This window comes from Emys orbicularis, chromosome 13, assembly GCF_028017835.1.
Source record: "Emys orbicularis isolate rEmyOrb1 chromosome 13, rEmyOrb1.hap1, whole genome shotgun sequence".
Taxonomy (NCBI): domain Eukaryota; kingdom Metazoa; phylum Chordata; order Testudines; family Emydidae; genus Emys; species Emys orbicularis.
The window spans coordinates 45,056,258-45,081,648 of record NC_088695.1 but is presented as its reverse complement, the minus strand read 5'-3'; the positions used below and the strand labels follow the sequence as shown (position 1 = coordinate 45,081,648).

The 25,391-nt window shown below is 39.4% G+C and overlaps 1 protein-coding gene across 1 annotated transcript in view; it reads left to right on the top strand.

Annotated features, from left to right (window-relative positions):
- Window positions 1-289: 289 nt before the first annotated feature.
- Window positions 290-25,391, top strand: part of ABCA5 (ATP binding cassette subfamily A member 5) — a 50,297-nt gene continuing 25,195 nt past the window's right edge. Inside the window, exons 1-16 of the mRNA XM_065415452.1 lie at window positions 290-394; window positions 1,860-2,064; window positions 3,113-3,274; window positions 4,687-4,784; window positions 7,896-8,125; window positions 10,561-10,702; window positions 14,160-14,348; window positions 16,524-16,671; window positions 18,217-18,385; window positions 20,134-20,192; window positions 20,967-21,077; window positions 21,348-21,523; window positions 22,030-22,149; window positions 23,079-23,217; window positions 23,416-23,506; window positions 23,742-23,881. Coding sequence (XP_065271524.1) covers window positions 290-394; window positions 1,860-2,064; window positions 3,113-3,274; window positions 4,687-4,784; window positions 7,896-8,125; window positions 10,561-10,702; window positions 14,160-14,348; window positions 16,524-16,671; window positions 18,217-18,385; window positions 20,134-20,192; window positions 20,967-21,077; window positions 21,348-21,523; window positions 22,030-22,149; window positions 23,079-23,217; window positions 23,416-23,506; window positions 23,742-23,881 — 2,284 coding nt within the window. The remainder of the gene's footprint in view (window positions 395-1,859; window positions 2,065-3,112; window positions 3,275-4,686; window positions 4,785-7,895; window positions 8,126-10,560; window positions 10,703-14,159; window positions 14,349-16,523; window positions 16,672-18,216; window positions 18,386-20,133; window positions 20,193-20,966; window positions 21,078-21,347; window positions 21,524-22,029; window positions 22,150-23,078; window positions 23,218-23,415; window positions 23,507-23,741; window positions 23,882-25,391) is intronic.

Here is a 25,391-nt window from a genome sequence, read left to right as displayed (position 1 = left end):
AGTCTCAAAAAGACATATCAGAATGCCAAGCTTCCATAAGGCAGCCCAGTGCGTAATTGAAAAATGTGTCTAGGGCGTGTATCTGTGCAAACTTCTTAACGTAATGTGGGATCGGGCTTACACAATGGAAAACAGTTTATCAGTGACATAGAACAATGTAATTAGCTGGCACATAGTTTCTCTTTTTTACATTAAAAAAAAGTGAATAGGTACAACTAATAGTTGTCACTTCAAATGCTTTTTTTTTTTTTTTTTTTGGTTTGTTTTTTAAACAGGCTACTCTTGAAAAATGGCCGCAGAAACTGCAGGGGAGGCAGGGGTGTGGAGACAAACCAAAGCTCTTTTATTCAAGAACTACCTTGTTAAATGCAGGACTAAGAAGAGTAGTGTGCAGGTAGGTTACGTGATCATTTACTGGCCTCTGTGTCTGTGTCTGATTATGATTGAAAAATTAGCTGACTTAGAAACAAAACTAAGCTTTGTTAAATTGTCTCTGAATATTGAAGGAATAACTGATTAGTTTGAGCTCAGATCTGAAATATATTAGCTCCTTCAATCATCCTTGTGATCCTTTGGCAAGAAATACTTTATAGAAATAGTCTTGCTGTGTGTCTCTGTGTATGAATGTGGTAATTTCAGTTTCTCTATTCACTTTCTAGAGAGTATAACTGACCAATTTTTGGGGGTAAAATAACATGACTTATTTTAGGGCAGAATTACATGTAGTAAAATAGTACTGATAAAGTACAAGATTCAGTTTAGAATGTCTTGTTACTGATAAGAGCAATTAGGTAATAGAACTGCCTGTTGGGGTTCCTGGTAAGAACCGTTCAAGCAAATGTTTACAAATGGTTTAAATGATAATTAAGAATATAGTGTTGTTGAGAATAACATAATAATCATAATAATACTTCAGAGTGCTATCTCATCATTCATCCTTGAATGTCAAAGCATGTTATAAAACATTAAGGAAGCCTTGTAATACCCATTTTGCTGATGGGGAAATATTTGCAGGCAGACTAAGTGGTTCACCCAGTGTCAGGTTGCAGGAGAGTGGCAGAACTAGAAAGAGCATTCATAGCTATAACCCTCCATTTCAGCATATGAACTATATAAATACACATAACTCTGGAAGTCAGGACTGAAAGGTACCATTATGTAATCATAACACGAGCCCAAAACGTCACCACAGAACAATAAATCAATAAATACAATGATTAAAATATTGTATTGGAAGTATTTGTGATGATGTCATTTCTAAAATTTACCTATTATAAAATTTTGCTTAACAGCTCTATTGTGTGACGTACCTGGGTTTTTAGGGGGATCCACAAGGATCAATAAGAGAACATTTAACTTATTTGTTTGGCAAGACAAGGCTTGGCTTGACTTGCTTAACTGTTCAATGACTGGAAATATATACAAGTTCTTTTTCATTTTCAGATAATGCAAATGTTAAGTTTATACCAAAAGCCAAATCATGTTCTAGATAAGAGACCAGACACCAAAACATCTGAAGCCAAATTTTGCCATCAGCTTCATCCATGTAACTTCACCGATTTCAATGTAACTGAGCACAGAGATTGCTCTTTGGTTTATAACTTCGTAGGAGTTGGAATGGAGCACTTGCATCCTAAGATGGCTTCCCAAGTTATCACTGCAGGTTAGCAAAATCCTGTGGCTGCGTTACAGCAACAGCCAAGATTGAAATGATTATTTATGTAGTTCGATAAATGTGCAGGAAGCTTTACAATCAAATAATTTGAAAAGGACACAGTCACTTCTTGAAGCGTTTATAATTTAAGTAAAGGAGAGATTTTAATTGTTGTCTTGTTTTTTGTTGTTGTTTTTTTCAACAGGAAGTCCTTTTTCCACTATTTTTTTTATTTTGGCTTATCTTAATGAGCATGATGCATCCAAATAGGAAGTTTGGTGAGGTGCCCAACACTGATCTTGGTACTTTAGATCGCTCCATGCTCTTGGACTTCATTCTTGGATACACACCAGTGACAAACATGACAAGAAAAATCATGCAGAAAGTGTCCTTTGAATACTTTGCAGATGGTATTGTATTTATTTTATTCTTCCACATCTCATGTTCTTTTTTGTGTTTAGATGGAAAATACGATATTATTGCTTTGAATGGCTGATCAAACTTGTCCTCTTCAGGTAGATTAGACAGTATTTCTCCCCTCTACGGCTGAGATCTTGAAGGGGCTGTGATGCCATCATTGTCTGCTTCAGCTGATGAGCATTGTGTGATGCCAGTCATGTGCTCAATCTTGCAGCCCTTACCCACAGTAGTACCCTTTCCTCACACCAGTGATCCCACTGAAGTCCAGGATGACTCATCTGAGTGAGGGTTTCAGGATTGGACTTAGTATCATCAGACTAAAAAGATTCTACCTCGCACTAACAGATTTACTGAGAGTGGTTGTATGGTAAATTAAGGAAGATATCAGTTTATTTTAACTAGGGCTTTCAGGTTGAGAGCCTGTGAGTATTACAAAACAAGTTGTTTTTAATGAATGTTTCATTTAGCAGCATGTCAATATCTGGTTTTGAAACTGATTAAAAAAACACAGTTAAGTTGTGCCTCCTCTATAGTGCTGGCACAGCTGTGTAGCTGAAACTTGATTCTACCCCCAAAACCTCGTATGAACTTGTAGCTTAGATGGTACATGACTGCCAAGAGGAAAAGAATCACAGGTACCACGACCTGAAACTTTCATTTCTTTTTCTGGGTATCCTGATCTGCTGGTTTCAAGTTCTTTCTGATGAATTTCACATTTGGGAGTGATGCGTGGCTTCTGATCGCAACAATAAATGTTTTTGAGTCCCTGCAAAAGTTCACTTTTCATTTTTAAAATATATTTTCCTTCAAAAACTCATACCAAACTTGTCAAGTGCTGAGACTTAAATCCGTGCTCCATTGAAGTAAATGGAAAATTTTTTCATAAATTTCAATGGGACCAAAATTTGGCCCTAAATACTAAAAACAAGTAGCCCTATTTAGAAATGACACAATCTTTGCTTAAAATACATAGTCCACTTTTGATTGTTCTTCTTACACAAGCATTCTGATATAATTCTAATTTTTAATATTTTGCAGATGTAATTACAGAAGAATTTTTCAGTGAAAAAGAATTGCAAGAGGCTAGTACGGTTAACCCCTCAAAGTTTGTTGGTGTAGTTTTCAAAGATTCCATGTCCTACCAGCTTAGATTCTTTCCTGGTGCTGTCACAGTGGCTTCTATCAATGTAGAATCAAGAGGTAAATATACATGCTACTTTTAAGGCATTGAACTTGAAAATTTGACTTACTTTTATTATGTCATCACATGTGATGCTAAGTGCAGACTTTGCTACCTCACGTGTTATCACGAGAAAGCCAAAGAGCATTAACAGTGGTGGCATTAGCATCAGTACAATATGAAAGGGGGCGGGGGGAGCTGGTTTTTCACTCTTTGGGGTATTTTGATGCACAGGAGATGTGCTGGACTGCGTTATTGATAGGGAAACTCCCACAAAAAGCTAGGAGTCATCTTCCTGTACTGGGAATGGTTGCAGGGATAGTTAAGGCACAAATGAATATCTGCGTTAGGTGATCATCTTTATGTATCAGTAATAATTTGGTGGTATTTATAGAGTGACTTAATGTTACATGGTTCTTCACAAGCATGTAAAAAACAAGCGGTGAAAACGTAAGGCGGTGGGAGTTTTTTAGCACCAGGATTTCAGCCTAGGTCCCTGCTTTTGAGAAGTTCTGAAAAGTACAAAACCGCTTAAAACATGAGAAGCTCTAGAGAGAGCCCCAGCATCTTCACCAACTCCTCCACCACAAGAGGGTGTGTTCTTACAGATAACCTTGTTTTCCTCTTACCTTTCTTTAAGAACACTGGAAAAATGTTCTTCAAAGGGTGAAGTGTAGACAATCCAAACTTTAAAAAAAAAAAAAAAAAATCTTCTAATGGTGAAAAGCTGTCTGTGAAATACAGATTTTGTCTTAAAGTTGTATTTTAATTCTAGGAATGATTACCTGTGAAGTTAATAATTTTCCATTAAAGTGTTACGGTAGAATTCACAGTTTGGTCTTGTTCTCACCAATTTGTTTCCTTGGCTTTTTCAGTCCATGTGCAAATCTCTTTTGGAATCCTTTTTGGACTCTCGTAACTGCAAAACAGTTTGGTTTTCATTACAGTAACTTTGCAGGCTTCTGTCCATAATATAGAGTAGTGGTTCTCAATCTTCACCCCACAAAGTGGCTGAAAAATTATCCTGTGATTCGTCGTATCCTATTATCCTTGTAATAGTAGCCATCGGTTTGTGAAGTTGCCATTGGCTTTATGGTATATCTATCATGTTTTATGTCTGCTTTAGAGAAAAATGTCTTTTCATTATAGGGTGACCTGATAACAAGTGTGAAAAAACGGGACGGGGGTGGGAGGTAATAGGCGCCTATATAAGAAAAAGTCCCCAAAAATTTGACTGTCCCTATAAAAACGGGACATCTGGTCACCCTAATTATAATGCTTTAAATGAGATTTTGTTGGTTACATTTTTAACTCCAAAGAAGTTGTTTTCCCCCCATTTCCACCATTAATAAAGGGTTCCCTTTAGATATAGTATCTAAAGGGAGAGGGATAACTCAGTGGTTTGCTTTAAAATGTCTTTATTTTTCCATAGCCAGTTGTTCTAGTTTATCAAAGGGATGTGAATCTGTTACCTACTGGCACTCGGGATTTGCAGCTCTACAAGCTTGTATTGATGCAGCAATAATACAGGTAAATATAGATAAGTAAAATGAAAAGGCAAAATTGCTTAAATAGGCTTTGCTTTGGTATTCTTGTAATGAGATTTTTTTGTCTTGTTAGGCTGTGTCTACACTACAGCCCATGTCGGCAAAACTTATGTTGCTCAGTGGTGTGAATATTCCACCCCCCCGAGCAATATAAAGGCTTGTCTCCACCACGCAGCTTTTAGCGACAAGGCCTTATCGCTAAAAGTCAGCGTGTGTAAACGCTTTTTTTTGGGGTACTTTGTGGGCACTTTTGCCGACAAAATACTTCCAGCCCCGCGAGCGGCGTTAGCTTTGTTGGTAGGACAGCGCTCCTGCAGACAAAGCTGCATTCACACTGCCACTTGCGTCTGCAAAACTTTTGTCTTTTGCAGGGGGGCTATTTTAAGTACTCGTGAAAGACAAAAGTTTTGTCAACAACTTTGCAGTGTAGACAAGCCCTAAGTTAAACCAATATAAGCACTTATGTGCACAGCGCAATGTCGGTGGAAGAGCTTCTCCCACCGACATAGCTTCTGCCACTTGCGGAGATGTTTTTCTTTATGCTGACAGGAGAGCTCTCCCCCGTCAGCATAGAGTATCTTCACCAGATGCACTGCAGAGGCAGGGTGTATCAGTACAGCTGTGCTCCTGCAGCATTGTATAGGGAACTAAAATTGGTTTACAGCTGATTAACAAAATGTTTCTGAGAGATAAGGTGGGTGGGGTAATATCTTTTAGTGGACCAGCTTCTGTAGGTGAAAGAGACAAGCTTTAGATCTCTTCTTCAGGTCTGAGAAGGTAATTAGAGTGTCACGGCTAAATTAAAGGTTGAACAGACCGTTAAGCATAAGGAGTAACACCTGTTGTAAGAAACCATTCAAAATGAAGTGAGCAATATAACACCTCTGCAGTCATAGGACAGTGTAGAGGTAATGGGTTACAGATTGTTGTAATGAGACATAAAATCAGTGTCTGTTGAATCCGTGATTTTTGATGTCTAGCAGAGTTATGAATTTAAGCTTCGTGGCTCATCTTTTGAAGGTGTTGCTCAGGTGTCCTTTGAGGATGAGGACTGAGAGGGCAGATATGGCGTAATTGTTTTGTGAGAAGTGTTTGCACACAGATGATGGGTCTTTTATTATTTTTCTGCAAGAGTTCATTCAAGAGTGCAGTGATTGTCTGGTTTAGCCTGCGTAGTTGTTGTTGGGGCATTTGATGAAGTACATCACATATGATAGGCATGTGTAGGACCCATGGATCTTGAAAGGTGTGTTGTGGAGGTATTGATCATTGTAGCAGTGGAAATATGGCTACAGGTTTTGCATCTGTTGCTATGGTAGGGTCTGGTGCCGCTTCAAGTTGGTGTTTCCTGGTCTGTGAGGAGCTTGCTTCTGATGATGAGATTGGCAAGGTTGGGGTGTTTGAAGGCTAGAAGAGTGGGTTCAGGAAAGATTTCTTTCAAGATGTGTTCCTCTTCGATTTTCTTGCATTTTTGTAATATTTTTGCACCAATGAGTATTCACATCTAAACGAATGGCACTACTGTTTGTACATTGTTATGCATCTAAATACGTGAGTGTGATGTGTATGCAATGGCAGTCATTAAAAATGTTAGCAGTTGCCAACAGTTATCACAGAATGGTATTTGAGCTAGTGTAGCAAGGTAAGCAAGGGGTTTTCTTGCTCTATTGGCTCAATCTTGTGTATCTATTTTACATGGTCTGTATTAAATGTGAACCTTTTAAATTTTTAATTGAGTTAATGCTGTAACTCTGGTTTGTAACCAGACGGATTTTTTTAATGGATGCATGCTTAATACCAGTCTGAGTGGTGATTGGTAGGAAGGCTTGTGTCCCCCTACTGATGGATTTGTAAAAGGTTTGGGACAGAAGGCATAAATGAAACAGATTTTTGGTAGCCAAGAAATTGAGGATAATTCTCATTCCACAAAACACATTTTTACTCCAAAGATATTGTAACTGCATGAACTGTATCCCGTGTCTGACTTAATAGCTACAATCCCCATTAATAGCTAGGTATGTTATATAGAATGGAACTGCTCTTAGAGCTGTGTGTTGGTGATCCAGCAAGCTGACACCTCATATAGATAAAAAGATGCCAGACAAATCTTAAGTTAGGGAGTAGCTCCCATGGCAGATCCTAAGGACGTGAAAACTTTGGACTATGTATCTAACTTGCATACAGCTTTTGCAGAACAAAAGTGACAGATACGGAAATTTTGAAAAACAGCGTTACTCATCCCACTGCTTTACTTGTGGATTCTTTACACTATGTACCGTAAATACTCACATTGCATTGGTAATATTCGTGGGCAAATGTCAATAGCATTGAATGCAGTTAGTGCTTTGCCATAGCCCTGTTAACTTCACTTTTGGTGATTGCAATGGTTAATAGCTTGAACATAACGCCATTTTCTAAAAATTCTTAGTGGGGAGTGTGCAACAGTTGTCACAAGTTGAGGTTTTGAGCCGTTCTGTAATAATCAGACATGCCAATCTGGACAGTGGGTACCATGGTGTCCTACTAGCAAATGTCCGCTTTCTCTAAAGGGGGTTAATCCAGTTGCGTATGCCAGTCTTGCAGTGGGATGAAGCTTCTACCTTGCTGAGCTGAAGTTCTTAATTGTTTTACTACCTAACATGTATGGATTGGTTTGATTTGTTCCTGGTCAGTGTTCGTTTTGAATTCTTTTCCACTACTTCTTTCTAGTTCTAGTCGCTATTTGACAAATTCGTGCACAGGTCAGTCCCCTTATTAGGAGATGGACATCCCAAAGTTGTGTTCACTCACTGTCTCCATCTTCCCATAGAAGGTCATGTTTCCCTACTTTTTCAACTGTGATATTCTGGGACTTGGTACAATTTAGGCCCAAGACCTACATACACACACACACAAGCACCTGTTTAAAGTCTCAGGGAAGTCTGTGAGCCTACTTATGTCAGTAAAGTATGGCATGTGTGTAAATGCCTCCAGGATTGGGTCTTACCCCAAAAAAGAATTTACCTGTTAATGTATTTTGGGGTTTGTTTGTTTTTTTGGTTGGTGGAGCTGTAAAATCCAAACTGATTAAAGTATTCTTTCACTTTGTTCTTAGCTGAAGACTAATCATTCAGTTTGGGAAGAACTGGAATCAACTAAAGCTGTTATTATGGGAGAGGCTGCTGATATGAAAATTGATTATTTTCCTCGAGCAGTTATTTTAATTTACCTAGTAATAGCTTTCTCACCCTTTGGGTACTATTTGGCAATTCATATTGTGGCAGAAAAGGAGAAGAAGTTGAAGGAATTTTTAAAGATAATGGGGCTTCATGACACCGCCTTTTGGTAAGTGAGTATACAACAAAACTCTCTTTCTAGATAAATATAGTAAATGTCATGTTATTTTATAATTTTTTAAAATTCACCAATTGGTTACTGTTAATCTTCTTTTTAGGCTATTGTCATATTGATGAGAATGTTGGGCAAGTCTTGCTTAAACGCAGTTATAATAGCATAGTCGTTTGTGCCTGTTTGAAAAGCAAATGTCACAATGATGATGCTTCATCTAAAACCTCATATATATTTCCATTATTCTTCTGCTTTATACCACAGAAATGCAGGACTGGAAGAGACCTTGACAGGTCACCTAGTCCAGTCCCCTGCACTGAGGCAGGGCTAAGTATTATCTAGACCATCCCTGAGAGGTGTTTGTCTAACCTGTTCTTAGAAACCTCCAATGATGGAGATTCCACATATTTCCTGAATGGTGGTGCCCAAAACTGGACACTACTCCAGTTGAGGACTTACCAGTGCTGAACAGAGTGGAAGAAATACTTCTCATGTCTTGCTTACAACATTCCTGCTAATACATCCCAGAATGATATTTGCTTTTTTTGCAACAGTGTTACATTGTTAACTCATATTTAGTTTATGATCCACTATAACCCCAGATCCTTTTCCACAGTACTACTTTCTCGGCAGTCATTTTGTATTTGTGCGGTTGAACATTCCTTACTAAGTGGATATAAAGAAATCCCTCAAAATACACCAAATGCCTGATGTGAATAAATAAAATGCTGCGTGCATGAGCTATATTTTTTCCTCCTTTTAGCTCAGTAACTCCTTTTTCCTGATGTTGAGTTGGACAAGTGACAGTCTCCTTTCCACTCACATCAGTTCCAGTATGTGGGTTGATTGAATACTGCTGTAGTGTTGTAACCTGTCTGAGAGAGAGATCTGTGCAGAAGACGTTCAGATTTTACCTGAGGAGGTTGTGAAGGCTAGGACTATAACAATGTTTAAAAGGGGACTGGATAAATTCATGGTGGCTAAGTCCATAAATGGCTATTAGCCAGGATGGGTAAGAATGGTGTCCCTAGCCTCTGTTCGTCAGAGGATGGAGATGGATGGCAGGAGAGAGATCACTTGATCATTGCCTGTTAGGTTCACTCCCTCTGGGGCACCTGGCATTGGCCACTGTCGGTAGACAGATACTGGGCTAGATGGACCATTGGTCTGACCCAGTACGGCCTTTCTTATGTTCTTATGTTCTTAAAGTGCATCCTCTTTAATGATTGGTACTATACCATGTAATGTCTTCCATGTCGTGGGTGTGCTCATTTTAATACAGTATGGTTGTAGGGGAACAAATGATCTTAGTTTATCTTTGCATGCCCAGTAATGGTGACCATTGGTGTACTAGAGCTGTATCCTGCAAAAAACTACCACCAAATATAATCCTTTTTTACTGTGAATAGTTCAGTTGATTCAGTTGGGTTGTTCTCATTAATAAATGCTCTTTGCATGATCAAGCCCTTAATTTAGAATATTAGCAGACTACTTCCACCCCCCAGTCACTATTTCTTGATACATGTGACCAAGTCACTTCCCTTCTCTGCTTTAGGGATCCCCTCTATAAAATGCATCCCTGCAGACATGTTACTTAAGTGGTGTTTGTGCAGCATTTTGAAAATTGGAAGCACTGTAAAAGGGCTAATCTAGTGAGTTGTTAGCTAAGCCCTGGTCTACACTGCGGGGGGAGGGAGGATCGATCTAAGTTACGCAGCTTCAGCTACGTGAATAACATAGCTGAAGTCGACATACTTAGATCGACTTACCGTGGTGTCTTCACTGCGGTGAGTCAACGGCTGCTGCTCCCCCGTCGACTCCGCCTGCACCTCTCGCAGCAGTGGAGTATGGGAGTCGACGGGAGAGCGCTCGGGGATCAATTTATCGCCTCTAGAATAGATGCGATAAATCGATCCCCACTGGATTGATCGCTGCCCACCCATCCGGCGGGTAGTGAAGATATACCCTAAGTAAAATGTGTCACATTTCTTACCCTTGCACAGGCTGCATCTGTTTCCTAAGAAGGAAATTGTTCTCTGACTTTTCAACAAGGTTTATTTTATATAGAAGAATATTGTATTACTGGACTGACTAGGGCATTAAAATTTAAGTAGCATTTGCTTTAATTATTGAAAGCTGCTCCTCACTGACCCTGTTTCAATTAAACGAGGAAATTAATTATGGAAATTACAAAATTGTAGATTCAGAACAATGTTTTGCTTTATTTTGATGCAATTAGGATGAAAGTACATGCAATGATGCTTAGAATAATATTTGCACTTAGAGACCTCCTTTCCTCTGAGATTCTGGCACATTGTTTTGCTTCCTTTCTGTGCAGCATTCTGGAATATTAAAGAATTGTAACTTTGAATTATTCCAGTACAATTATTTAGTTAATCTAGGAATTTTCCCTGTTTTTCCTTTTCTTCCAGGCTGTCTTGGGTTCTACTGTACACAACTCTGATTTTTGTCATGTCCATTCTCATGGCAGTCATTGCAACAGCCTCTTCACTGTTTCCCCAAAGTAGCTCCTTTGTGATATTTCTTCTTTTTTTCCTGTATGGAATATCCTCAGTAAGTGTTTCGTGAATTCAATTTGTTTGTGGTTCACTGAGGTCACTCTCTCCAATGTGCTTCTTCCCATCTGCTGTTTTCCCCCATTCTAGACATGTTTCCAATGCAGTTTTCCCTACCCCAAATGGTAAACAGCTGCCTTTATCGCACCATTCTCTTTCTTCTCACAATTGTTTTGGGAGATTTTATGTAGCTTCTCGTGTCACATGTACTGAGCTGGCCACTTGAACCCCAACCATTACCTTACCACAGTATTTGAATGTACAGAAGTATTTACTATATCTCCTATGCTTTAAATAGGAAATACCAAAGATGCAGAAATGTATTAAAATCAAATACCATGGGATTTTTTAAAGGTTTATTATTCCTGCTTATTTTACCCCACTACTTCATGTATGGCTCAGTCTCCCAAAATGCCAAGTAGTCTGGTTTGTGGTGGTGGTGTAGCCATGTTGGTCCCAACATATCAGAAACACAAGATAGGTGTGGTAAAATCTTTATTAGACCTACTTCTGTGGGTGGAAAAAGAATTGAAGGATATCATCAAATCCTTCTCCAAACAACTTCAAGAGAAGCTCTACAATTTCATACCCCACAAACCCATCCCAGGGACCTTCTGCATGCTCTGCAAGATACACAAACAAGGGAACCCAAGCAGACCCATCATATCTGGCCACGACCCTGTTACTGAGCAAATATCAGGATTTATAGAAACCATCGTCAAACCACTGACCATACAAAGGGCCAGCTTCCTCCAGGACACAACTGACTTCCTCCAGAAACTATACCACATTAACAACCTCCCTCAGAACACCATCCTTGCCACCATGGATGTCCTCTCCCTGTACACCAACCTCCCTCGCTATTACGCCACCGCTGTCTGCTTCAAATATCTACAAGACAATGGACAACACTCAGCAATCCACCCCCAACACATTGCCAATCTCATCCATTTCATCCTTACCCATAAGAAGTTTATATTTAACAACAAACGCTTTGTTTATACCATGAGTACAGCCATGGATACTAGGACGGCTCCCCAATATGCCAACCTCTTTGTGGGCCACCTTGAAGAAGAATTTTTGGGAAAATGCACCACCAATACATATACCTGAAATACATTAATGATATTTTCATCCTCTGGACAGATGACCTGAACTCCCTGGGATTTCCACAACTACCACCCGTCTAGCACACTCTCTGTAGAACAGTCCCATATCAGCATCAAATTCTGGGATACGCCAAGAAATCTGTTATCTACAGCCAGGAACTCAGGTTCCAAATAATATGCTCCAAAAGAGAGCTCAGGATACACACCTCAACACATTTAAACTGCCTGTACTAACCAAGGACACTCCACCAGAGAAGTAGATCACATCATAGAATGGGCCACCCAGATACCCCAGGAGAACATGTTACAGTACAGCAGAAAAACCCCCAAACACCAACTTCACAGCTCTGCTTGTCACCTGCCACCCTACATCATAACCTGTACTGGTTTCATCAAACAGGTACAACCCATGCTCAGTGGGGACCCCATCCTGAAAGAAATCATTTCTGAATCCCCTCTTCTGGCCTTCAAACCCCAACTTCACTAAGCTCATCATTAGACATAAACTCCCAACAGACCAGGACCCACCAACTCAAAGTGGCACGAAACCCTGCCAGAACAACGAATGCAAAATGTGCAGCCATCTCTCCACTGCTACAATGATCAATGTCCCCACAACTCACCTTTCGAGATCCATGCGTCCCACACATGCCTATCACAACATGTGGTGTGCCTCATCCAGTGCCCCAACAACTACTATGTGGGTGAAATGAGACAATCACTACGCTCTCTAATGAACTCACACAGGATGTTTTGGTCTTTTATCATTTTTCTCTCACCTATGGGCAAACACCTTTCACAAAATGATCACTCTGTATCTGACCTCTCAGTCCTTGTACTCAATAGAAACCTGCACAATTCCTTCAAAAGACAAGCTTGGGAACTTAAATTCATTACTCTGCAGTGCACTAAAAATCATGGACTTAATAGAGACACTGGTTTTATGGCTGATTACATCAATTTGTCACACTGCTTGCTTCCTACTAACCCTCCAGGGTCCTACTATTGCACAGTTGCTAATTGTCCACTTCATGTTAATTGACTACAACATGCGTGAACCCCTTCTGCTTAACAATCTGTCCCACCTTGTATTTAGCTGGACACTGACTACCTTCTCTACACTTGAAGAAGAGCTATGTAAAGCCCTAAAGCTTGTCCGTTCAACCAACAGAAGTTGGTCCAGTAAAAGATATTACCTCCACCTACCTTGTCTCTTCCTAGTACTCCGGTCTCAATCCAGCAAACCGGTTAAGTACATGAGCAGTTATATTGACATTAGTGGGACTAGTAATGTGCTTAAAGTTAAACACAGGATTGAGTGCTTTGCTAGAATCAGGGCCAGAGTATTCAGCATCTTGCGTGATTGAGTTTCTAATGAAGGAAGAGTTCCAGTTGGCAGCTTCCCAATGCAGGCAGTCAAGACCAAGGGTCAGAGCAGGGGCAAACCAGAGGCAGGGAGGAGCGCATAGTCAGGGTTGATACCATGGGTCAGAATCCGAGTCAGGTTTCAGGGTCTGAGTCAGAAGGTGAAGTCCAAAGGAAGCCGAGATAGAAGCCACCAGTTCAGGAGCAAGGAATGGTTGGGGCAACTCCAGGGAATTTGCGTTGTTGCCTGGACACTTCCTGGCACACCCCTTCGATTTATATAGGGCTGGGAGCCAATCAGGAGTCATGGGGCTGCTGTCTGTCAGACCTGTTGAGGTGGGACTTCCCGTCATCTGTGTCCACAGTGGATCCTGGGCTGTAGAGTGCAAGCTGGTTACAGCGGCAGCATGGAGATGGCAGCAGCAGCACTGCAGGCCTGAGTTCTAGACCCCTGGGGCCTTACATTAGTTTTGTGCTGACTCTCAACTTCCCATATCTTGTCTCTTCTAAACTTTGCAAAATGTTGTACTACGTTCCTTTTACTGTACAATTGTGGATCACTTCAACAACAATTGTGACCCTAACTGAAGCTTGGAGATTCCACTTTATTATACTATATGAATCTATACAAGTCACTTAGAGAATTTTAAACAATTGCAATATTATTTATTATAGTTTCTTAATTTATGATTGAAAAAGTTTAATAATGTGAAGAACATTGAAGTATGTCTCCCTTAATTTATTGTTTAATACTTCAGTTCTTCACTCTATGACATGGACAATATTAGGAAATCAGTTGTATTGTTGAAGGCCTATTTTTACCAAAAGAGGTATTGATGTTAACAGGGATAAAGTCTTGGCAAAGCATTGCAATTATTGTAAAAGGAAAGTAACTTGTTCATTGAAGATAAAAATGTTAATTGCAGCATTTCTATGCCAGATCTCTTGTGTTCTGTAATGATGTTCTGATTTGTATTCTAGGTTTTCTTTGCTTTCATGCTGACTCCTCTATTTAAAAAATCAAAGCATGTGGGTATAGTTGAATTTTTGGCAACACTGGCTTTTGGTTTTGTGGGTCTCACTATTGTCCTGTTGGATGGTTTTCCGAAGTCTTTTGTATGGATTCTAAGCCCCTTGTGTCAGTGTACGTTCTTGATTGGGATTGCACAGGTAAGTAAACGGTGTTATTCTTTACTATCTTTGCATGCACAAACAAATGAAGAGTAACTTGATATGATTTAAGATCTAGCTAAGATACTTATGTGGCCTCCATCACCATAGCCTTAATGTATTTGTCTTCACAATACCCCTGTGAGATAGGGAAGAACTGTTGTCTCCATTTTACAGAGGAGTAGCTGAGACAGAGAGAGGGTAAGTGACTTGCCAAGGTTACACAAGAAGTCTGTTGCAGAGTAAGGAATTGAGCCTGGGACTTCCAGGTGCCTGTCTAGCACCTAATTACTTCCTCTTTAAAATGTAACTTTTCTTTCCTATTTAAGAACGACTAACTGTGGCATGTAATGTATGTAACGTTTCATTTAAATCAGCTTGTGTACCAGATGACTGGAGGGGAGCTAATGTAACGCCTATTTTTAATAAGGGTCCAGAGGTGATCCTGGCAATTACAGACTGGTAAACCTAACTTCAATACCAGACAAATTGGTTGAAACTATAGTCAACAACAGAATTAGCAGACACATAGATAAACACAGCATGTTGGGGAAGAGTCAACATGGCTTTTGTAAAAGGCAATCATGCCTCACTAATCTATCAGAATTCTTTGAAGGAGTCAATAAGCACGTGAACAAGAATGATCCGATCTATATAGTTTACTTGGATTTTCAGAAGGCCTTTGACGAGGTCCCTCACCAAAGGATCTTAAGCAAAGTAAGCTCTCATAGGATAAGAGGGAAGGTCCTCCCATGGATCGGTAACTGGTTAGAAGATAGGAAACAAAGGGTAGGGATAAGTTTTCACAGTGGAGAGAGGTAAATAGTGGGATTCCCTGATGATCTGTCCTGAAATTTGTGGTATTCAACATCTTCACAAATGATCTGGAAAAGGGGTAGAAGAGTGAATTGGCAGAATTTGCCGGCGATGTAAAATTATTCAAGATAGTTAAGTCCAAAGCAGACTGCGAAGAGTTAGAAAGAGATCTGACAAAACTGGATGACTGGGCAACAAAATGGCAGATGAAATTCAGCGTTGATAAGTGCAAAGTAATGCACGTTGGAAAAAAGAATCCCAGTCATACATACAAAAGGATAGGGTTTTAATTAGCTGTTGCCACAGGTCTCGGAGTCATTGTGGATAGTTCTCTGAAAACTTCTGCTCAGTGTGTAACGGCAGTCAAAAAAGCTAAGAGAATGTTAAGAACCATTAAGAAAGGGATAGATAATAAAACAGAAATATCATAATGCTGCTATATAAATCCATGGTGCACCCACAACTTGAATACTGTATGCAGTTGTGGTCGCCCCATCTCAAAAAGATATATTGGAATTGGAAAAGGTGTGGAGAAGGGCAACGAAAATGATTAGGGTATGGCGAGATTAAAAAGTTTGGGATTGTTCATCTTAGAAAAAATATGATTAAGGAGGGATATGATAGAGGTCTATTAAATTGTGATAGGTATGGAGAAAATGAATAGGGAAATGCTGTTTACCCCTTCACATAACATACAAACTAGGAGTTACCTAGTGAAATTAATAGGCAACAGGTTTAAAACACAAAAGGAAGGACTTCTTCACACAACGCACAGTCAACCTGTGGAACTTGTTGCCATGGGATGTTGTGAAGGCCAAAAGTGCAACTGGGTTTAAAAAAGAATTAGATAAATTCATGGAGGATTGGTCCATCAATGGCTATTAGCCAAGATGCTCAGGGACACAACCCTGTGCTCCGGGTGTCCCTAAACCTCTGACTAGTTGAAGCATCTGACACTGGCTACTGTCAGAGACAGGATACGAGGCTAGATGGACCATTGGTCTGACCCAGTGTAACTGTTGTTATTTAAGATATAACTTATCAAGTTACGAATACACTGCAAATATTTGTCTCACCTCAATTTCAAATATTTTAAATAGTTTATTTTTTTTCTGTACATTTGTGAATTTTTTATTTTTTATTCATGGCGTAAAGCATAACTTTTTATAATTCCCTGCAGCAAACAAACTGTAATGCTAGTTTCATCTTTTTTGCATTTGTTACCATGACAATCGCCCACCCTTAGTTCTTATATAATATTACTTTGTAATTTTATTTTTGTACTGCGTTGTCATGTTTAATTTCAGGTTGGTGAAAAGGCAGTTTGTAGCATCTAAACTTTTCCATGTTGGTTTGCAGGTCATGTATCTGGAAGATTATGAAGATGGTGCAATATTTTCAAATTTAAATCACGGCCCTTATCCACTAGTTATTTCTCTTATTTTACTGGTTCTGGATAGCATGTTTTACCTACTTCTAGCTGTCTATCTTGATCAGGTCATTCCAGGTATGTCGTTTAGAATCTGAGATAAATATTGAACAGAACCACATAGGTCCTGAATTTCATAACTCCACTTGAAATCTGGCAGCTTTGGGTGTTAAACACTTCTGAAAACCAGACCCTTAATTGATGGCTCTAACATACTGTATTTAAATAAAGTGTCCAAGACACTTTGGTATATAGTAATGCCACTTTCTGTGTTCTTCTTTTTCTTTAACTTCATGTAAAGCAACACTCATGTCAAGCAAAAAGAGGAGAAGTGTGGCTGTTAAATATTTAGAAATGTATTTATAAATGTCTTAAATATTACTTTAAAAAATATGGTTTTTCATTCAAATAAATTTTACTTTTCTGAAATATACTAATGAAGTGGAAAAAAACCACACAGATTAGGGTTTGATTCTGCTTGGTTATGTTTTGTTATATCTGTTTTGTGGTCGTCCCATCTCAAAAAAGATGTATTTGAATTGGAAAAGATTCAGAAAAGGGCAACAAAAATGATTAGGGGTATGGAGCATCTGCCACATGAGGAGAGATTAATAAGACTGGGACTTTTCAGCTTGGAAAAAGACGATTAAGGGGGGATATGATAGAGGTCTATAAAATCATGAGTGGTGTGAAGAAAATAAATAAGGAAGTCTTACTTAATCCTTCTCATAACACAAGAACTAGGGGTCACCAAATGAAATTAATAGACAGCAGGTTTAAAACAAACAAAATGAAGTATTTTTTTTCATACAACACACAGTCAACCTGTGGAATTCCTTGCCAGAGGATGTTGTGAAGGCCAAGACTATAACAAGGTTCAAAAAAGAACTAGATAAATTAATGGAGGATAGGTCCATCAATGGCTATTAGCCAGGATGGGCAGGGATGGTGTCCCTAGCCTCTGTTTGTCAGAAGATGGGAATGGGCGACAGGGGATGGATCACTTGATGATTACCTGTTCATTCCTTCTGGGGCACCTGGCATTGGCCGCTGTCAGAAGACCGGATACTGGGCTAGATGGACCTTTGGTCTGACCCAGTATGGCCGTTCTTATGTTATGTTCTTCTTACTGTTCCAGAATAATTTTCTTTCCTTACTGACCAAGCTGTTATCACAGTCTTTGCAATTGTTGTTCTTGGGAATTGTGTCTGTCCAAGATGTTATGTTAAATTATTGATGTGTTAATAAGTGTGATACATCTAGGAACAAATGTATTAATACCTATGAACATATTCCTCTCTACTGCATGCGTGAGATCTTTCAATACAAAATCCTTTGCCTCTGATCTTTTTCTTTGACGTGTGTATTTAAATCACTCTTCTCAAGATCCTGATTCTGGAAAGTATTTAAGTACTTGCATAAATCTATCACTTCTCAGCAAAACACTTAAGGATAGACTTCGCTGAATAGGGATGCTTTCCTTAATCAGAACCGTAGTAGTGGGTTTAATGCCAAGATAAGGAATGTGGCATGATTAGGCCCAGTTTTTGTAGCCAAAATTCAAACACTGAATCATATTTGTGCTTAACATTCAGAAGGCTTTCTTTCTTTCTTATTGCTTAGGTGAGTTTGGATTACGACGGACATCATTTTTCTTTATGAAGCCCTCATTTTGGTCAAAGCGCAGAAGAAATTACAAGGAGTTATATGAGAGTAGTATTAATGGAAGCTTAAGTTTCAGTGAGATGGTTGAACCTGTATCTTCAGAATTTCAGGGAAAAGAAGCTATCAGGTATAACTTCCTGCTATGGCACAGATTCATTGTCGCACTTCTCCTGTTTCGTGTGTGCCTGGGAATTAACAGTAATTTTTAATCTGTTGATTCAATTAGCATATGGTATGCATTACATCTAGTTCTTTACACATTTAAGTAGCAATTGTCCATTTTCTATGAAGCCACATTTTCCATTATATGGATGTTTTCCAAAGACAACAAAGTTGATTTTGGAAAAGGAAATGTTTACCTACTGTATGTCAATCAAATCAAACCTCCTGAAAATAGTCTTAGTCTGGCAGGATGAAGCAAAATGAAATCCAGGTTCTTCGGTTTCAGCGATGCCATTAGTTGTTTCAGATGCCGAAGTCAGGTGGGTTTACAGTTCAAGAAAGAAGTATTTCTCTATTAAATCTTGAAAACTGGATTCAGATAGGTTTTGTAAACCCTTTTGGTGTTTATGTGAAGAATTGCACATTCCACCAAAGCCACACATTCCACCAAAGCCACTAGACTAGCTTTCCCAGGACATGATATACAACAGCACCATAAAAGAAAACAGTAAAAGTGATCCATTTCCAGCACCTTTTGCAGTCCATGTGGAAAATGCCATTAATTCTCTTACATCTGTACCTTCCTATATTCCCAATATTTTAATATCAGCGTTTAGTCTCAATCTCCAAATGAGCTATGAAATCGCTGCTATTGTTATTTGCTGTTATGGTGGCATGATAGACGTTGAGAAATAATCTAAATCTCCATTTTTCTTACATGGTTCCATTAGTCTCAAACAAAAATATTTGTGTTCCGTGGCCAGAATCAGACTGATTTTTTTTTTTTGTTAATGTCTCAAAAAATTGTTTTGAATAAATCCACTTCAGTGTGAAGGTCAGGTTTTCTCCCCAGATCTTCCTAAGCTCATATAAAATGCTGGATCATTCTTACTCCTTGCCTCATTCCACATCAACCAACGCTTTCCCCTGAGTCACTGGTGCCAGCATCATCCTCCCATATTTGTCAACTTCTCACACAAAGATTTCAGACCCTTTTCCCCCCACCTTGCTCTCCACACATAGATCGCACCTCCTGACTTCATTTGTATGGCCTCTACACTTTCTGAGTTCATATAGTTCTCAAAGACCTACCTCTGTCATGGGGCCTTCGGAGAAACTAGCTGAACTACCGTTATCTTAATATGTTTGAGGCGTAATTGTGGGGGAGGACAGGGATTTCATATATCCTCCTTAGAAGAGGAAAAACATAGCAGAGTTAACTTAGTCTTACTTATCACCACTTTGTCCACTCTAATAATACATTTCACCTCTTCTGTCTACCATCTGTCTGTCTCCTGTGAGCTGACTGGGGCATAGACTGGGCCTTCTTTTCTGTTTAGAAAGTGCCTAGTACATTGTTGGTGCTATTAGAAATAAATAACGGTATGGGTTACTTAAAGAATTATTCAGTTGCCATGATAGAAAATACTGAAGTCAATGAGGAAACACCCCCCCCCCCCCCCGCCCCATATTGCCAGCACAGAGAGGCAATAATATAAACAATTCAAGCAAAAGATTGCAAAAAGATGTCCACTCTCTTGGTTTGCTTACATGTTTCTCCAACACATTTTGTGTGATTTCAGCACAGCAGTAAAATGTGTCAAAACCTTCCTATATCAGCATTGCAGAGTTGTTCATCTTGATCTTTTTTTGCAAAAGAAAATGATATTTTTAAGCTCTTCTTCTTTAATAAAATGACATGTCTTCTTTCAGAATCAGCTGTGTTCAGAAAACATTCAGAAAAAAGGGTGAAACTGTGGAGGCTCTCAGAAGTAAGAAAATTTCTACCTTCTAAGCTTCATATCAGGAATGGAAGGAGAAATAACCCATAAACTTAATGTCTTTTGTGCTTTTTCTTCGGGTGGGAGCGTGAAGTGTTAAATATGGTTGGGTGTGTTCTCCCTCGTGTCTTTAGCCAGTCTGCCTGTAACTGTATGACAAAGGGGCTCGGAACAGACTCTATAGGATTTCCCTCCTCTTCAGTCCTTTACCTTGTGGGGTGTCGTCTTTCCCTTCATTCTCCTAGTCCCCTTTTCTGTCTCCTAACTCCAGTGAGTATGCACAGAGGAACCTCTTACTGGCTCCCGTGAGCTGGTGGTATGGGAGCCTCTAACTCGGTGGTTCTCAACCCGTGGGCTGCTTGTGGCCCAGTCAGCACACAGCTGTGGCTCATGTGACATCATCAGGGCCATACAGATACTATATATATCGTGTGGATGTGGCCCACATAACACAAAGAGAGCTGCATATGTGGCCCACAATGGTAAATAGGTTGAGAACCACTGCACTAACTGCTTCTAAGCTCAGGTCTCCTCATAGGCAGTGCTAGCAGGGAATCTAATCCCCACTTTTATTTATTGCTGCTGTTGCAGTTTTACCAGGCTGTGTTAAAATGTTGAGGTGAGATGTTCCTTGGAATACAAAGTAAATGCATAGCCTATATGCCAGTATTTGAATTTACTGCAGTGACGTAAACCTGTGCAGAATAACACAACCAATGTCATTAAATTCTTATTTCACTTGTTCCTTTCTTCTTTCTGGGTCAGGTTTATCCTTTGACATATATGAGGGTCAGATTACAGCTTTACTTGGGCACAGTGGAACAGGCAAGACAACACTGATGAACATTCTTTGTGGACTCTGCCCACCTTCTGATGGTGAGAATTCTCTGGCTTTAGGAAAAAATAGGAAGTGTATGGCTGTAATCTACTAATTTTAATGTCCTTTTTTCCTTCCTTCAAAACCTGAGGCCACTGACGTTTGAGGATATTTCAAGTTACACTCCTTTTCTCAGGCTATTCTGAAATAGGTTAATTTTAAATTATACATACATTTTAATTGGTGGAGTTAGCCTGTCTATGCTGATAATCAAAGTAGTGGTTGGGTTTAAAAAACACTTCAGTTTTTTTAAACTTTTTGTTCTTTAGGGTTTGCATCTGTCTATGGACACAGAATCTCTGAAATTGATGAAATGCTCGATGTACGAAAGATAACGGGGGTTTGCCCACAATTAGATATACATTTTGACGTATTAACTGTGGAAGAGAATTTATCAATATTTGCTCATATTAAAGGGATATCTCCCAATGCTCTGATACAAGAGGTAAGTCACTCAGGTATAAATTCTATACAATGTGTATTCACTGTTTATTAAAATAGTTTTATTGATTGCATAATGGAAGTCGCTTTGCAAGTCTTGTTTACAATAAAAGACCAATACGCTGTTTTATTGAAGAGGGAAAATATAGGAAGATACTTTCTTTAAGTAAAGGTTGTTGAATTTATTTGCTCTAGAAGAACAAAATGGAACATCTAAATACTAATGCATGTTTACAAACATTGGCCTCCTGTAATTTATCCATTCTTGGTAGGTTGAACTTCAAGGCCCTGATCCTGTAATAGACACTGTGTTGACAGTTGGTACAGGGGTTTGCCGCCAAGAAGCTCATTCCAGGAAAGGGGCTTAAAAATGTTAATTAGAAAAATTTTAAATGATCAATAATTTGTCAAACTATAACATAAGAGTGCTGATAATTATGCCAGTCATGTTCTAATCACTGTATCTCATTTCTATTGACATGAAACACTCCTGTTGGTATATTTTTAAAGGTGCAGAAAGTGATGAATGATTTGGATATGCAGCCCATCCGAGATAACCAAGCTAAAAAATTAAGTGGAGGGCAGAAGAGAAAGCTGTCGATAGGAATCGCTGTTCTTGGGAACCCAAAGGTAAGGGGGCATAAGCACAGTACTAAATTACTGCTTGTTCCGTATATATGCATGCATAGTGTACCTGTGCTCATATTACTTGGCAATTACAAGCGATGCAAATAAGGTGCAAAAATATGTCAACTGTTCCTATGTTTCATACCAACTCTGGCTTAAACAATTAAAATTGCCAAGTTGAAGCATGCAACCTTTACATTGCAAAGAGTTAACTGTGTTAGTGAATGTAGTAACTGGATTATATCATGCTTTTCTGTGGTAAATTAGCATAAAAAGTTACACTGCATCTGGAATGGAGGGTAGCGCATTGCACCCTCTAAAAACAGTACAGTGCAAGTTGTCAGAGAGAGCAGGCTCATGGCCTGAAAAAGCCATGCAAGCACCTGGGACATGACAGAGAGTATATGGCTGTATCTGATTACGGAGTTAAATGGTTGCTATTTGTGACCTATAAGGTGTGATGCTCCTTTAGACTGGGTACATGTTTAAAGGCTGCAGTGTACAGATGTAAGTGACAATCCCCTTCATGATTTCCTACCTTTTTAAAAATATACATATTTAATTTCACCAACTATTGGTAAAAGGAACCAATGTGTCTTTTTATCATTGTAGCTGAAATTTATTTATAGTGGGAACCTCACGTATCCAGTTGTGAAGATGCATTTCTGTGACATAGCGTGTGACTTTTCTGTTTATCACAAATAGGTGATGTACTTTTTTAAAAAGAAAGTAGTGATGATGGATGTTTTGCATGCCTTTTAGTTGGCTAAAGTAAGAAATTTTTCCCACCCTACCTTTAAACAAATAGAGCATAACTGCCCTTGAATTAATAGTCTTCCTGGTTTCTGTAGGATTTTGTGATGTGGGTATCTCCGATGTGACTGTGGAGGGTTTTGGATTTTTTTATGCCCTTTTTCCTAATCATTATGTAGGTTTTACTCTTGGATGAACCAACTGCTGGTATGGACCCATGTTCTCGGCACGTTGTTTGGAATCTCCTGAAAAACAGACAAGCCACTCGGGTAACAGTATTCAGTACTCATTTCATGGATGAGGCAGATATTCTTGCTGGTGAGTTTTGCTGTGGCCCTGTGGGACATATTTACTGGGGGCTTGCAGAGTGTAAATTAGAACTGTATTTAGCATATAAGGTAAACAGGTGCTCCTTCCACTGTCAGTAGATAGCAGAGTTTTCTCTCTTTAGTCATGCCATTGTTTTATGAGTGGATTGAGGGTCCTCAGAATAAAAACGCCTGTTTTTGTTTCTAGATCGAAAAGCTGTGATTTCTCAAGGGATGCTGAAATGTGTTGGCTCGTCTCTCTTCCTCAAAACCAAATGGGGAGTTGGCTACCGCTTGAGGTATTATTTTGTAGTTTATAAGCCACCTTCATTGTGTCATGTTATATTTGCTTTGTCTTCCCCTTAAGATGTAGGATAATTTTAAAATATCCTACTAAATTTTTAAAGATTTTATTTTTCTGTCATTTGGGAAGGTCAGATATCACTTTCACTCTGTTTTGTTGCTCTGTTGGCTACACTTTCAAAAAATGGCAATGAAGAAACAAAGAGGTTTTAAAATACTTTGTATTTTTAGTATGCACATAGATGGGTATTGCAATACAGAAGCTACAACAGCCTTGATCAGACAGCATATCCCTGGAGCCAGCTTGGTACAACAGAATGAACTGCAGCTTGTGTATACCTTACCTTTTAAAGACATGGACAAGTTTTCAGGTATGATGCCATTGTAATTCAGTGCTGAGCTAATGTGTGTGTAGGGGGAAATCAGTTGATCATAATGGTACCTTCAGAGAAGTATGTTGTCATTTTTCTTTACATATGTGCTTTTTCTGATATTTATAATTAGACAGTGAAAACTGACAATAGTGTTGAAAATTTGTAACCATGTTCTTTGCCTTAATTCCCAGTCACTCATTCTTTTCTTGGGCAGGTGGGGACTAAGGCCTGCTCTACACCTGAAACTGAAATCAACCTAGCTATTTTGCTAAGGGGGTGTGAAAAATTCACACCCTTGTGAGACAGTTAAGCCGATCTAAGCCCTGTATAGACACTTCTAGGTTGATGGATTGACCTAGCTACCATCTCCTGAGGGTGGATATCTTACAGTGATAGAAAAACCCCTTTCGTCACTATAGTAAGTGTCTACACTACAGCATCATAGCTGTGCTGCTGGAGCACTTGTAGTGTTGACATAGTTAGGCCTGGTCTATGCTAAAAAGTTAGGTCGATCCAGCTAAAATTGCTTAGGGGTGTGAAAAATCCACACCCCCTTTATGCCATCGATAAACCAACCTAACCCCTGGTGTAAACAGCAATAGTTTGATTTGAAGAATTTTTCCATCAATTTAGATACCACCTCTCGGGGAGGTGGATTATCTACGCCAACCGGAGACGATTTACCGTCGGCGTAGGTAGTGTCTACAGTGGTGCAGCTGCTGTATCGTTTCAAGTGTAGACAAGCCCTAAGACTGCTTTAGGGACTGCATTCAGCATCTGGAGGAGAGGGGGGTCCATCATCTCTTTCTCCTAGTAGCTGCTCAAGGCAGCCTAGCCTTCCTTGACAGGAAGCCTGGTACGTTAACTGTGAGGTGAGGCTTTGGCAGTAAATACGTAAAGCAGAGGAGGATAGGTTTTAACAATGGAAATGCAGAGGACCCTCCTCTTGGTCCAAGATAAAGCTCTTGTACTACGCCCGCCCTTTTTGCTTTTATCAAATTGAAATAAAAAATAACTTGGACCATTTTAATGTACGGATGGCAAAAGAGATACGAGCCATACAGCCCGTTGTGAGCTGGAAAGGACATTGTGTCATCACAGGGAAATTTGCTGCTATGAGAGAGGGAGTGTGGAACAAATACAATGGATTGAATCAAATCCCAGACAAAAACTGCTTTAAAATGGAGTTAAGGTTGAGAGTATAGATGTAAAATATATTGCAGGGATCTTGCAAGGTTGTTTGGGTGCTCTGACTTTGCACTTCCATACCTTAATACTCTGCATGGAGGTAGGACATATAGAGTCAAATCCTCCTCTGAATCAGATGGAGAGAAAACTTGAATCGACAGCTCCTACCTAAGCGGTGAGTGCCTTAAACTCCAATCTAGAGAGTCATTCTATCTCTCTCCCTGGCCCAATGAATATTTATGTAGTCATAAAAAGTAGAGCAGCTTCAACAGAAGAGATTGGGAGCGGAATGCCTATAGCCTGGTGATTAGGACCCTTC